The sequence below is a fragment of the Podarcis cretensis genome (assembly GCF_951804945.1).
Source record: "Podarcis cretensis genome assembly, chromosome: 4".
In the NCBI taxonomy this organism is placed as follows: Eukaryota; Metazoa; Chordata; class Lepidosauria; order Squamata; family Lacertidae; genus Podarcis; species Podarcis cretensis.
Window position 1 is genome coordinate 75728621 of NC_137173.1, and position 15905 is coordinate 75744525.

At 42.0% G+C, this 15905-nt stretch overlaps 1 protein-coding gene and 1 long non-coding RNA gene across 4 annotated transcripts in view; both read right to left on the reverse strand.

Moving 5' to 3' along the window:
* VWA3B (von Willebrand factor A domain containing 3B) overlaps positions 1–15905 on the reverse strand; it is an 82933-nt gene that overhangs the window by 33058 nt on the left and 33970 nt on the right. For all 3 annotated transcript variants that reach the window (XM_079972431.1, XM_079972430.1, XM_079972432.1), the window contains 7 exons: positions 12718–12834; positions 11480–11673; positions 10086–10240; positions 7219–7357; positions 4832–4963; positions 3412–3510; positions 2036–2218 (listed from right to left, as the gene is read on the reverse strand). In XM_079972431.1, the coding sequence (XP_079828557.1) occupies positions 2036–2218; positions 3412–3510; positions 4832–4963; positions 7219–7357; positions 10086–10240; positions 11480–11673; positions 12718–12834 (1019 nt within the window). The remainder of the gene's footprint in view (positions 1–2035; positions 2219–3411; positions 3511–4831; positions 4964–7218; positions 7358–10085; positions 10241–11479; positions 11674–12717; positions 12835–15905) is intronic.
* On the reverse strand, positions 7690–8438 carry LOC307214495. Its single transcript, XR_013838157.1, has 2 exons — positions 8284–8438; positions 7690–7965 (listed from the first exon to the last, which is right to left on the reverse strand). It is a non-coding gene; the product is annotated as an uncharacterized lncRNA (long non-coding RNA).

The window sequence follows — 15905 nt, forward strand, 5'->3', positions numbered from 1 at the left end:
AAAAATATATATCCTGCAGGAAAAAAACCTCATGCTTGAAAGTTAATTCAGCTTCATCCTTTACTATAGCTACTGATGTAATAATGTAACTATGATGGATGATCATGGAGATACATTCTGCTGCAAATCTAGAATCCCATTACTGCACCCTAAGAATTATTATTGAATTATTTGTCATTCATCTTTCTGATATATTATCCCCCACACTCTGATAACACATCCATTTCTTATTTTTTTCCCCCATTTCATGACTAATGCACTTCCCAAAGGTGAAGTAAAAACATAAACCTGTCATTCCAGCAACCTTCCTCCTCTTACCAGCGTGGAGGGGTATGAAATGGAAATAGCCATAAAACAAAGTGTGGAAATCCACATCCCTGTTTCACAGCCCCTACAGCAAAAAAAAAAAAAAAAAAAAAAAAGACTTGCCTTGAGAATTTAAGCTGTGCTCACTGCCAAAGTGAATGTAAGAAAAGACACACACACACCCGACTTAGACAGCAGCCAATTTTAGCATATATACAAGTTTGTTCTTTGTAGATGTACTGGAGCTTATTAAAATCAACACATGCACATGCCCTTCAGCCAGGCTATGTATCCTTCCAGTGACAAGGCTACTTCTCCTTTCATTCAGTACATCTGCACAGGATATTACACAGAGTTAACAGCAAGGATGAGCATCATCAGACACCTGTCAAAGCCCACACCCCAGCAAAGAGATCACTGCTAACAGCTCATCAGGTAGGAAACCCAGCAAGCGCTTACCAGAAGTGAGAGGGGTAAGATACCATATTGGTTCTGCCAGTGCATTTGCACTGCACTGACCTTCCCGCCACCTCAGCTCTCCGCCTCCCAGTAAGCAACAGAGACACATCTGCCAAGTCTTATCCCCAAAACCTTTGGGTACTCATCCTCCTTGCTGTTGCTTCCTGTTCATCTGCTTCCTTCAAGCAATGACAAGAACAATGAGAAAGGCAGCAGAGGCCTCCACTTGCTTTGATCTCTCCTCCTGGGTAAGGGGTGTGCAGACTGGGCCCAAAAGGAGATCGCTGGTGGTGATCATGGCAAAGAGATGGGCACACTGAGTGACAGCGGCTCACTAACAGGGACTGGCTGGATGAGGAAGAGTGGTGGGCACTGCCCACCAAAGAAGCCTCCAGGGAGGACATAGAAGAAACAGGCTTAGACCCAGGATGGTGGTAGTGGGACACTGGGGAGCAGACTGAGGAAGGAACGAGCTGGGAGGTGCTAGAAGCAGGAGGTATGAGCAATCAAGGGGGATTAGGAGAAAGAGGCCCTTCCAGGACAGGAGGCTGAGGATCTCAGTGTGAGCACAGACTTAGATGGAGGGAAGTCAGAGGTTACCCCCGCTACCCAGCAACAGGAGAGTCCCAGTCCTGCTGGCTCCCCCTCCCGGCACCCCGCTCACGGAGAGTCCTGCATGTTACTGAGCAATGGACCAGACAGGCCCAGAGAAGGAGCCCACCCCATTGCCTCAGTCTCCATCTGCTTGGGAGGAATCCAGAGTGAGAGGCTAGAGGGGAAAGGCGGGGCCAGCGGTCAGTTTCAGCAACATCTCCAGCTAAATGAGAGGAGCCAAAGGAACTCTGCTGTGTTGTTACTTTATGTGAAAAATAGCTAATTGCATTTCGTGACTCAAGTTCTTTCCTGCCCCGTGGATGACCTGGGCTCGCCTGACAGCCCCCTGACATTCACACATCTTACTCTAGGGTCCCTCAACATCTGGTACCAAACACCAGTATTCACAAGTGCCCTTGAAAATTAGGACTCAGGGGACTCTCCCACAAAGGCTAAGATTTGGCAGAGATAAGCTGTCAGCTGATCCTCCTGATGAGGCCTTAGTTCTGGTATATCCATTTTGCTTCTCAAAAATGCTTTTGAACTTTCAGTTTTTTGCAGACCCTATTAAGAACTTTGTGCACTAACCAATTTCATCAAAAGTTATTATACAGCCTCCTTGGTATGAAAAAGAAACACCTAAAAGTCTTCATCTTAACTTTTATTAAAGACTTGCCTCAGAAGGTTTTGGAGCATCAGGGTCTCTCAAAATAATATGATAGTAATGAAACCGTCCACCTGTCTCACTGGCCAATTCATTTAAAAATTTATTCGCTCCGGTATCATCACAGTTAAAGGAAATAGTGTGAATTGGAATGTTCCGGTGAAGCTGGAGCTGGTCTAGAATTCTATCGGGGGGCTAAAAAGAGAGAGAGAGAGAAATTAAATGTATTGACACAGAGATATTAACCAATACGCACTGCATAACAAATCAACTGGCTTCAGATTATATCTTATTGAGGAAGTGATAGAAGCAATAATAATAATAATAATAATAATAATAATAATAATATTTTTAAAATTTATATCCTGCCCTCCGCAGCCGAAGCGAGGCTCAGGGCGGCTAACAACAATAAAATAATATAACATTCTAAAATAATTTCATTATAAAATTAATTAAAGCCTTCCGTGATTTATACCATAACAGACAGTGCTTTGAACTACAGGCAATCATCAAAACCAAAGGAAGCTTAAATTCCACTGGCTGAGTGTGGCATCCTGGGGATCAAAGTTCTCATTCAGAAGGCTCTAATTTGCTATTTGAGCACCTTCATCCAACAATCCAAACACTGAAGGAATCTTCAGGTTGATCTTGCTCCTGTGGGGTCCACAAGGCTGGCAGAACCAGCATTGATTGTGCAGTATGCCCAGCTAGTTTCCCAAACTGGGTATGACAGCTTCCCAGGTAAAAAAGTGTCCCTTTATCTCCAGGACATGCAACATGTGGTTCCAGCCTGAGACTGCAGCTCCTGCCACCACACTGTCTCCTTAATGTTTGCTGTGCTTGATAAAGCTACGCTTTCCCATAACCAATACCTTCCCCCACAACTGCGGCTCCACTCTCCCCAGCTGGTCTTCCCTAAGCTCCTCGAGCCATTTCTCCCACATCAACCCTCCACTCATATATGTCATTGTTTCTCCCATTCCAACTGTCTTCCAAGACCCTCATCAATGCTGCTTTCTCTACCCAGTACCTACAACTGTTTTTCTCTCCCTACAACCCCCCCGCCCCCGAGCTGCTTGCCCCAGTTTTCTCAAGAACCTCCTTTCTCATCTACCCAAAGAGCTTTTGGACCCTCCTACTCTGGGCGCTGGAAGATCATGTTTCCTCTGTTATCATGCGTTTTTCACCATGTCCTCTTCCCAGACTCTCATGGTCCCAATGTCTGTCTGGAACAAAAGATGAGGACACAAAGCTATGTATCTTCCTTGAACTGACTCAGACTAGTCTCAGTTTGGCCAGCCCTGCTCTACATCAATGCTCTGCTTTGTCATGTAGCCAGTGTTACATCATCATACTGCCCTGACATGTCTTGCTTCTTCCATAGATACCTGGTCAGGTCTCCCATCAGTGAGAAGATAAATGGCTTGAGTGTCACTATCAGAATAGGCAATCTGAAGTGCTTGCAAGGTATTTGTAGAACTTCCAATCTAAGCAGTCAACAGAGAGAGAAAAACATCCGGAGGAAATGGAAACATTAACAGTGCTAAACTTGTGAAATGGATTGTCACATCTCTTTGTCAGGTGTGCTAGTGAGAGGAACCTCACAATTTGTCCAAAGGAAAGACTTAATTCAGTCCCGGAAGTAGTCTAAATCACCTGGTGGGCCACAGTCAAAATAGATTCCTTCCAGTAGCATACTTTTATGATGAAAGTATGAAATCTTTCTGCAGGAACTCTTCCCAAGACAGTTTTCTGTGCTTCGAATACAGTGATACAACCAAAGGTGCTTTCACCCTGATGCTAAATGCTCTTTTGAGACCCAATAGCCCACTTCAGACAACACATCCCTGGTCCAACAAATCATGGTTTTGTTCAATCAGGAATGTGCAGTACACCTATGTGCTCTCTTCTTGCCCCTCCCATTTTCTGATTGGGCTTAATACAAGACTTCCTGGTTTGTCAAGATTACAGTTTGCTGTGCCGTTCAAACCAGAAACTGTGGGTTGAGTGCTCCTACAAACCAGAACCAAATTCTGGTTTGTAGGGAGCACTCAAAGTTCAGTGGACTGTGGCGTGACAAACTAGGAAGTCTTGTATTGTCAGGAGCATGAGGAGGAAAGGGGAATAATAATAATAATAATAATAATAATAATAATAATAATAATAATAATTTTATTTATATCCCACTCTCTCCGGCGAGGCGGGGCTCCTGGTGGCTAACATCAAAATATATAATACACTAAAACATTAAGTCAAACAATTGATTAAAATACAGCTTAAATTAGATTAAAAGCAAAATAGAATCATATGGCAACCTATATGAATTATAATGGTGATTAGACTTTAGATTCAAATCCTCATTCAGCTCTGAAGGTGACCTTGTGCAATTACTATATTTCAGTCTAGTCAACTTTACAGTATTGCTGTGAATATACTGGAGGTTGCCCTAGCTACTAAGAGCATACAATGGAAGAGGTATACAATCATGACTTCTTTGGAGAAATTGCAGGTTTAAAATGTGCTTAAGAACAATTCAGGAACTCTTATATTTAAGCTGTGCACACGAGGGGACATAGAGAAGAGCACACAGGCACATGCAGCACATTCCTATAGCTTGTTAGATCAGGAATGTGATGGCTGAACCAAGAATGTCTTAAATGCAGAAGGGGAGTGGGAGAAGGTGTTACTTTTGCAAATAAAATTGTGCCTTTCAAGCCAGCTTTATAGTAACCAAAAATTAATTGAGGTGCACAGCAAAAACTTGGGTTACTCACATTTTCTTAAAGTGCTTTTTGTTCCTATATTTACCTCCAGATCGTTTACCCATAGCAGAGCTTCTCCCAAACTTTCTTCATTAACTCTAGCGAGTTTCTCCTTCCAAGCCACTGCCTCAGTGTCAAATTTAACAAAGTTAACTTTGGTTTTGTCTCTCAGTTGTTCCTGTAAGAAATGCTCCGTTGAATTCTCCTTCATAGAAGAAATGTCACACTTTTTGCTGTATTTGAAAAGCAAATGACTTCAGGAGTACATTTCATTCTTCTAGAAGTGATAACAATTATTTATTTCTGGAGATTGTAATTCTTCCTCACAGCGTTTTGGACTTACTGAATCTACCCACACACCTCAAACTGGAGAAAGTACCGTATCTTTCGCTCTATAAGACGCACCCCGACCACAAGACGCACCTAGTTTTAGAGGAGGAGAACTAGAAAAAAAATGTTCTCTCCCTCTCTGTGCAGTGCCCCTTCAGCGAAGTGGCAGGAGAAACGGAGCCCCTTCCATTTCTCCTCCTGCTTCGCTGAAGGGGCGCTGCGCAGAGAGGGAAAGCTGTGCAGCGCCTCTCCAGTGAAGCGAAGCCAGGAGAGCCAGAGGGATCGACCCCTCTAGCTCTCCTGGCTTCAGAGAAAGCAATGTGAAGCCTCATGAGCACAGCAGGAGCGCTCCCACTGCCCTCAGGAGGCTTTGGGCGGCTGTCCCTGAAGCCAGGAGAGCAAGAGGGATCGGTGCGCACCGATCCCTCTTGCTCTCCTGGCTTCAGTGAAAGCTGTGCAGCCTGCATTCGCTCCATAAGACGCACACACATTTCCCCTTACTTTTTAGGAGGGGGAAAGTGCATCTTATAGAGCGAAAAATACAGTATCTATGTTTTCATTAGAGGGAAAAGATTGTCACTGAGTGGTAGTTAGGGATGTTAGGCATCGTTTCCCATTCCATGCAGCACTGTTTCCATTTCTGCTGCTGTTTGCCTTCTACCAAAGACAGCTTTATTATTCTCGCTATCTGATGTGGTGAAATTACATAACTTACATAATTATGTAAATACCATTGTCACTATGTTATTCCTACCCCATTTATTTCAATGCAAAGGAAACACAAAACAAATGGGGGACACACACATAATCAGTGAAATATCATTCATGAACAAAAAGCAATGGCAGCAAATGTGGATCATATTGTGGATCAAATTGATTTTCATTCTCGACATAGGGATGTACAGTGGTACCTTGGTTCTCAAACGCCAAAAAACCTGGAAGTAAGTGTTCCGGTTTTCGAACGTTTTTCGGAAGCCGAACGTCCAATGTGACTATCGGCTATTGTTTCCAGGGTGCCTGCACCAATCAGAAGCCACGCCTTGGTTTTCGAACATTTCAAATGTCAAACGGACTTCGAGAACAGATTTAGTTCAAGAACCATGGTACGACTGGATTTGGCACTTTTGTTTTTGCTATTTGTTTTGCATTTTTGCTTTTGAGGCTTTTTTGGTTAATTTGTTTTTGGGACTGTGTGGAACCCAGTTCAGCTACTGATTGATTGATTGATTGATTGATTGATTGATTGACTGATTGTGTGACTGTGAAAATGGATAAAAGACCCCCATCCAAACAGTGACTATCATCAGTGCAGGTAAGGGAAAAAAGTAATTTTAATTTTTATCATCCACAATACTGTCTTATTTATTTTTTAGTACAGTACATTGATTATTGCTTTCATTTTATGGATCAACAGTCTCATTAGATAGTAAAATTCATGTTAAATTGCTGTTTTAGGGGTTGTTTTTAAAAGTCTGGAATGGATTAATCTGTTTTGCATTACCTTCTATGGGAAAGCGCGCTTTGGTTTTGGAACAGACTTCCGGATCGGATTAAGTTTGAGAACTAAGGAGAACAACAGGAAGATTTAAAGGAACTACTGGAAACTCAAGGCAGTAGAGATATAAGATGATCAGAGCCGCACCGAACTTGAAGAATGGGAAGTCCCAATAAAAATTTATAATTTGACGGAATATTTGGACTATATGATATGTATTGGTATAATTTGGAATATTTAATGTGATTTGATTGGATTGTTCAAATGGAAAATTTAATAAAAATTATTTTTTTTAAAAAAAAGTTTGAGAACCAAGATACCACTGTATAAACAAACATCAGCAATTTCCACTCCCATTTCCACTCTCCTATTGGCAGAGCACATGGTTTGCACTCGATAAGGTCCCAAGTTTTGTCCTTGCATCTCTAGGCAGGATTGGAAAGAATCCTGTCTGAAGCACTGGGAGTAGACCAGTTAGGTGGACTAATCAATCATCTGACTTGGTACAGCTTTCTCTATCCCTCTGCATGACTGCAGAAATATAGAATATGTCTTTGCACGCATTTTGTTTTACAATCCTTGCCTTAGGGAACATAGCTGTCACTCACCCGCATGAGCTGAAATATTTTCTGCTTCACCACGGGCAGTTTGTCTTTCATAGAGTGGGATGTATCAATGAGAAAATAGATGTTATCTTCAGTTACGTCTCCAAAGAGTGCTCTGCTCCCTTTTTTCAGCTCCTGAAGTCTATAGGAAAACACACTCAATGTGAAATGAGAGGCACAGACTAAACTGTGTAAAATGCTCCCATTGTCTTTCCTTAACTCTCCTATGCTTGTAAAAACTTATCTGATAATAGAGATCAAATAGAAAAACCCAGTCAAATTTTTTTAAAAAAACAAAACCTGAAGTCATTATATATACAATACCCTTTAAACGTGAAAACCTATTAAAGCTTAAAACCATACAAGAATGGGATCTAGAGTCTAGAACTCCTCCACATTTTCAGGGGTATGTATTCTGCTTTGAGGCCCTTTAAGTATATTATTAATGGTAACATCATCAACATCAAGGTTAAAAAAAAATCTTTATTCAATTACAGTATAAATGTATTATTGTTTACTATATAATTATCGTGTTGCTTCACAAATTCCTGATAATGTACTCATTACCATTTCCCCTTCATCTGAAAATGTAATGCATAAAAATAAATACCTGAATGGTTGACATGGCAACCAAGAGAAGCTATAGTGTCAGAGAAGGCTGTTTACCATGTTAGGTTCATTACCTACTGTTCCTTAGCTTAACCTTTTCCCACCCATGGCCTTTTAAAATGAACTCTCACATTAATACACCTACTGTTGAATTTGCAGTGTCCCAAGCACAGCGGAATGATGAGGAGTACGTGCCACATACTCTATATTACTTTATTTACACTTCAAAGCTGGTAGATTACAGAAAAACATCTTGCCTCTGCCGGAGCAGAGAAAGCATCCTCTCTCCTCTGAAGCACGGAGAGAACACAGTGTGAACAGTGAAAAACAGGAAACCAGTGTACGTCACATCCAGTCTCCTTTCCCGTGAGAAACTCCAACAGCAACTGACTGTGGAATGTAAACACCTGTCTCGTGACAAGCACTTCGCTGCACAGTGAAGAGAGCAGAAACCAACACCTGCATCAACGTGTGGGCTGTGTGTTTCAAAACAACACTTAACCAACCACTTTACTGGAGAATATAGAGCAAGGGTATGGAACCAATGACCATCCAGATATTGTAAGACTCCCAACTCCCATCTGCTCCATGCAGCATGGCCAATTCTCAGCGAAGATGGGAGTTGTAGACCAAAACATCTAGAGGACATCAAAGCAGGAAAGGCTATCAAGACCATAATTCAGAGAACTATGTGGGATGTAACATCACAAAAGCAGTCAAATAAAGTGGTACCTCGGGTTACAGACGCTTCAGGTTACAGACGCTTCAGGTTACAGACTCCGGTAACCCAGAAATAGTACCTCAGGTTAAAAACTTTGCTTCAGGATGAGAACAGAAATCGCGCAGCGGCAGCGCAGCAGCAACGGGAGGCCCCATTAGCTAAAGTGGTGCTTCAGGTTAAGAACAGTTTCAGGTTAAGAACGGACCTCCAAAAATAATTAAGTTCTTAAACCCGAGGTACCACTGTAAAACATTTCCTGTTTGCCCAGAGGGGACACATAGGGGAATGTTGCTACAGCCAGGAGGACTTCCTGTCACACCTGGTCTTGAGCATCCTCCTCTTGTGTGTGACCAAGTAAATAGGCCTGACCCTGGGAGACCCCATAAAAGAGCTGGTCACGCAGCCATCTTCCCCTTTTCTCTTGATGCCCGTCCTCTTGTATTATCTTGATGCTTTTGCTGTGTGCTGGCTCTCAGCCAGCAGCACATGGGCTCATTCCTCACAAGAGGATCAACCCACACTTTTCTATGTATCTGTAACTACAAGCTAAAGCCTGCCTTCAGGATCACACTGTGGACTGAATGTCAGTAAACCTTATCACTACTTTAAAAGAAGATTTCACTGTGTCATTATTGTTTTAAGAGGGAACAAAAGGGGATTAACCAGGAACAAAGCCAATCCGGACAAGCCAGACTGGATTGCTTAAATCAAGTGATTCTCACATTGGATAATCAACCAGTGGTACCTCAGGTTACATACGCTTCAGGTTACATACGCTTCAGGTTGCAGACTCCGCTAACCCAGAAATAGTACCTCGGGTTAAGAACTTTGCTTCAGGATGAGAACAGAAATTGTGCTCCGGTGGCGCGGCGGCAGCAGGAGGCCCCATTAGCTAAAGTGGTGCTTCAGGTTAATTACAGTTTCAAGTTAAGAACGGACCTCCGGAACGAATTAAGTACTTAACCCGAGGTATCACTGTACATGGGAATATGTTCTGCTACAAGCTCACTAGTGTGAGTGAGGAAGGATAACATTAATCAATATATCCTCTCCTACTGTCCTCAACGTTCCCACAAACTAGGCTGAGGCCTTCTTAACAGACAATATAGTGCATCTTCTGAGAAGGGGATCACAGGTACCCCATCCCTGTCATGCAGAATACAGAGCGTTACAGGTTAGGCATGAAAATGTTGTATTTAGGTTCAGGTGTGATCTCAAACCCACAGGTGAATTGCACCATAACTTGAGAAATCATGTAAGAAGATTGAACTGGTGATACAAACATCTTCTGTAATACATCTCTCAATAAGGTCACTCTAAATGCTTTATCAACTAATATTTGTGTGACTTTTTTTTCATATGCTAATCCAAAAGTTGTTGTTTTTTAAGGCCTGGTGAAATTTTTAAGACCTGAAAAAAGTTTACAACAGTGCCCAAATATTGCACAATCATTTTTAAAGCAGACACGAGTTACGCATTGGATAACTTTCCCATTATGGGACGCTGGTTTTGAAAATATTACATTAGAAAGCAATTGAACCTTAGTTCCATTTGATCGAGAACAGTCTTCATTTTATCTTCATACTGTTTGCACCTTTCCCCAGTCAAATGCATATGGAGTGTGGGCCCATCTTCCAAGTCTGTATGCAAAAACTTGTCGCAGTATTTTGCATCGATTAACTTCTTGTTAGACTCCTATACGGGCAAGACGTTCGGGGGAGAAAGTGGAGACATGATCTACACAAAGCATTGGCTAGAACATTTTAATGCGGCATTTTTATGAAGACATGGCAAACACACACTCTCAAGCTCTCTTAGGCCTCCCTGTCCAACCAAAACAGCATCCCCCCCCCCATCCCCTGCTTGGGCTTGTGGGGGGAAACTATTGTAGCTAATAGAAGACTTTTTCCCAGCCTAATTGCAACATGGGGTACAATCACTGGCGGAGGAAGAGGAGCGTGGGGGGAGCGTACCGCCCCTGGCAGCACGATCCCGGTAGAGTGCCATCGTGGCTGCACCCTCCACCCATGCTGGGTGCCCTGCCCCTGCAGGTGGCACACCCCGCCCCCAGGATGCACACCAGCCCCGCTCCCGCCTGCTCTCCACTCCCCGGTGGTGGAGCATGAAGCACTGCCGCTGGGTAGGATAGAGGGAGTCACAACTGGGGAAAGCAGATTTAAGTCCCCCAAATAATTCTAGGAACTGCAGTTTGCTAAGGAACTGTAGCTCTGTGAGTGGAAAACTACAGTTCCCAGGATTCTTTGGGGGTAAGTCAAGTGTTTTAAATGTACTTTAACTGTATAGTGTAGATCCACCCTGACAAGATGCTGACTTGAACTCACTTCCTCTTCCTATATGCCTCCCTCATGACACCAGACATATTTAACATTCTCTTCTGCTTAGATGAAAGAGGAGGATGTGGCTCCTGCTGCAGCACGCCAGAAGCTCTGTGGTCAGCATGACCAAACCAGTCTAATTTACCTTCCCCTCAACTTCCCTCCCCTTTCTGCGATTATTTATTTTATATCTTTTTTATTACTGCATATCAATTCAAATATATTTACTAATTTCCCCTTATCTTCCCCTTAATTATATCTTACTGCACCTGTTTATATCAGTCCCACTAATGTTTTGTTTTGTTTTTATTTGTATCTTCAAATAGTCAATAAATTTTCCCCATTCTATTTTTTTTAAGTCTCTCTTCCTGGTTTCTTATTCATCCAGTGAGTTCTGCCATTTCTGCGTGTTCCATCAGTTTCAGTTGCCAATCTTCCTTTGTTGGAACCACAAACCCCAAAGTTCTGGCATGCTCTTTAATCCCTCCGGAGAGATACTGACAGTGTGGATTCATCCCTGTCATAATCTAGCACAGCTGTAAACCAATGTGACAAAACTGCAGTCAAGAAAATGTACCAAAATTAGTGGATTACCTACAGCATCAGTTTGCACCGATTCATCCTGCGGCTTGGTTCTTATGTTGACAATCCCCTTTGCATGACGAAAACTGAGATCGCCAAATGCTTTTGTTATGGTCAGCTTCTGCGCTTTCAAGCCGTTCTTCTGAAGCCACTCCTTGGAATTCACATAATCCTCTGCTCTTGAATCATTTACTATACCGTCAGTTTGGGCTGATGGCGTAAAAAGGTATGAATGGAATGTGCATTTGCTGACACTAGACTGGACCTAATATAATCAACTGGAGTACTCTCATTTTTAAAAATACATGCTTTCCTTCCTTTTAGAAAGCAATACTGCTTTGTTAAAATGACCTAAGATAGGAAGACTTTGCATATGAAAAAGCAAAGCACAATGCTTTAAAAACATAATGCCTAAATTGGCATTTCCAAATCCAGAATTTGGAACTGTAATAATCACCCTGTGAAATCAAAACAAGTTGTTGATCAGCTTGCCCTGCAAGACTATAAAGTGCCCTAATGTGCACTGTGAGAGATATAGCTTTAAGATAACTTGTAAATTGATAAGATATGGTCCTTCGAGTCTGAAAGGATTTTGCGATAATGCATCCATTTTAAATCCATCACTTCTGGCGCAGACTGAGCTTGCACGTGAACCTAGATCTCCTGGGTAAACTACACCACTTGAGCAAGGAAAGATGAAGTTTGCAGCTGATGGTATTTTTAAAAAAAAAAATGGTGGATGATGTACAGTACAGACCAACAGGCAAGGGAAGTTTAGGGCATGAGGGCTGGTAGGCCTGGCCATTCCTTGCCTCCCCAGTGCTGCTCTGCCGTTTACTCTGCAGTTTAGAAGACAGCAATTTAGAGGCAAAAGCACACATGACACCAGAGACATAGGTATCGGCCTTATATCGAGATAGACCATTGGGTTCATCTAGCTCAGCATTAAATAAACTCACTGGCAGCAGCCTTCCAAGATTTAAGGTAGTGTCTGCATGCATAACATGTATTCTACCAATGAGCCATGGCTTCAAGCATGCTAGAGTGACACACTCATAATTCACACTTGCGAGAAAGACTGCAGCCACTCTATTAGGCAAACTTCCTGCAATGTGCAGATCTGTAAGAGCAACCTCATCCTTTTGAGCGCCACTGACTTACAATTGTCCGTAATGGAATCGGGAGCATAATCATCAATGCTGCAATGCAGTCAGAATATTTAAAAATATATGTGTGTGTGTGTTCATAACATACCTGAAGGTAGTTCAGACTGCTCAAACTCTATCAGAATTCTCTGAACTTGTATCAGTGCATTTCTGGCTTCTTCCATCTCCTTCCAGATCAGGTACACATCTTCTCTGACCCCTGTTCCTGAATTTTGGAGTAATGCAAGAGGCACAGAAATAGAAGCAAATTTAGTTACCTACTGAGTTTCTCTGGCCTTTCATGCCCTCTGAATGCCTTTACTTTTGATAATCATAGAGGAGTCGTGGGCAATCACTGCACACCTTTCAATAATATATCCAGGAGAAAATGCATTCTGAATATATGGGAATGACTAATGCCGATAGGGGGAGCAAATCTGAGCTGGTTTTATAGTGTCTGACAGTAAACCTAAAGACCTGTGGATTGCTTTCTCTGGACTGCATCTAGACCCACGGGTTTGGTTTGGGTTTTTTGCAAATATATATATATATATATATATATATATATATATATATATATATATATATGCAAAGAACTACAGCTCACATTGTTCTTTTTTTCAAAGAACCCATTATGAAACATTTATTTATTCATGTATCTGCAAATATATCTGTACTGCCAAACCAAAAAACTATCAAGGCAGTGGATAGTGTCAATCATGATTTTAAAGTGAATAAACAAAAATAAGCCAAATATAACAAATCAGGTTAATACCTCAGCTGGCTCACCCCTGTGTGAACAGCTATGTGAACATACGTGTTTTAACATGATCACTAAGGACTGGTAATTTTTGCTTCTGAACTCTTATACACTTATTATATATTTTAAAAGTGCAAGATCATAGGTACATCATCATCATCATCATAATTTATTATTTATACCCCCACCCATCTGGCTGGGTTTTCCCAGCCACTCTGGGTGGCTTCAAACAAAACATTTTTTAAAAAATGCAATAAAACGTCAAACATTAAAAAATTTCCTAAACAAGGCTGCCTTCAGGTGTCCTCTAAAAGTCAGTTAGTTGTTAATTTCCTTAACATCTGATGGGAGGGTGTTCCACAGGGTGGGTGCCACTACCGAGAAGGCCCTCCCCCTGGTTCCCTGTAACCTCACTTCTCACAGTGAGGGAACTGCCAGAAGGCCCTTGGAGCTGGACCTCAGTCTCCAGGCTGAACGATGGGGGTGGAGACGCTCCTTCAGGAAATACTTGCATGCATGCCCCAAATGGAAAAAGGTAGTCAAGAGCAAAGGGACACTTATTGAGCGGAGGGGCCAAAGCACACAGCACAGAAATATTACATCAAGGATCGCCCACTGGTATGGATGTGAAATAAAAAGCATAGCTATGGAAAGCATTAAACCGTGTGCATTTGAACCTCGTGTGCCCATCACCCACAGAGAAAAATCACGTGTGAATGGCCCGTTTGTGAGAGCTTGCCCCTACCTGAAAGCACCCATTGCTATAGTGAGTCAAAGCTGTGTGTTCCAGCCTACCAAGAAAAAATCCTGCAGAGAAGTGTACTGCGTCTCCACGTACAGAGCATGCAGAAATGCAGCGCTCTCTACAGATGCTTGCAATATAAAATGTGCATTTGATGTAGTCCACAAATGTTTAAGCCTTGATAAATATGTGGAATCGTTTAGGTGCCACAAATCTTCTCCCCACCGCGAACCCTACTTATCACAATGGTGGGCATTTTGCTAGTAGAGCCACACCGCAATTAAATGCTATAAAAAAATCTCAGCATGGATGCAGATAAGATAGGGAATCACACACAGACACACAAATATCACAAGAACAAATGTGTGCTTCTTTTCCTATATACCAGAAAGCTTCTCTGGAGCTGTATTTTAAATCAAATATACCTGCAAACGCGCTAGCTCCCTGCGCCTGCAAAGCAGTCACAGATTGACTCCCCATCATTAAATACCAGCACCGGCTTTATTTGCCTGCAGTATCAGCTTAACCCTCTTCTGTGCCAAGATAATGTCATGGTTTATGATGCTGCAGTGGCACCGCAGTTGGTGCGAACTACTTTTTGAGGAGTTTATTTCCTGGCACAGCAAAATCTTGAGAGGGGGCCATAAGCCGCAGATCTGACAGCAACATGCTTCAGCTATCATAAAACTTTGAAGAAGCTAATATTTGAGGGTCCAATAAATCTACAATTATTGCTCAGCTGAAATAAAGTATGTATGTTCTTGCATATGCACAAGTGCAGCTCTGACAGAAACAGCAAGGCTCTTCTCGCTCCTTTTTCTTCTAGCATTGCACAACTTTAAATGTGCTATTGTATACTGCCATCTCCTGGGACTCTCCTATATTTCTACTTTCATATTAGAGGGGGAAATCAGCCTAGGAGAATGAAGGAAAGGTTAGTAGCACACAGTTCTTAAAAGAATACAACAGGATTTGCTGTTCCCATTTATTAGCCAGAAATAAATTTTATTGCTTAAAAACAAGCAGTGGCTTATTATCATCACAACCATTGGGGGGGGGGGGACGGGACCGGGGACCACATAAACCTGTACAAGCCAGGATCATCAGATTACGGTCTGTATAAAATGAGCCACAGTCACTATGATTTGGGCATTTAAAGTTATTCCCAATGCTTATCTTTTGCAAGCCCCTTTTATACTGGCTTAGAGCCATAAGGAAGCATAGGCACTTTAATTTTTTTAGTTATTTAGGTTAACCATGTGATTATCATAATATGGAGCAACATGAACCTTTGAAAATACTACACTTCATGGTTTTCCCCTCTGAACGTATTTGTTTATTCTCTTGTGTTTCTTTTAACGTTTGATAGACTATTGTATTTTAATATTCTGTTGGAAGCCGTCCAGAGTGCTGGGGAAAACCAGCCAGATGGGCGGGGTATAAATAAATTATTATTATTATTATTATTATTATTATTATTATTATTATTATTCTACCTCTGCATGAATCCCACAATTCACAATGGGTACACAAAGGCCTACTGACGGCCTTTGCCTAATAATAATAATAATAGCAAAATATAACCTGCATATCAGACTCAGCATACCTTGAAAACCCAGGTGCTTAAGAAAAGAAACAGGCTGAAAAGTTTTCTTTGAACTGGGTCACAAATCCGCCCAGAAGAGAAAGAAAGAGCTGCTGATTTCCTCTAGGCATCTGCAACTGGGCAAATGAAACAATGACTCTGTTCTGAACACACCACTGATCCTGAATGTTTAATCTGTTTATCGCCGGC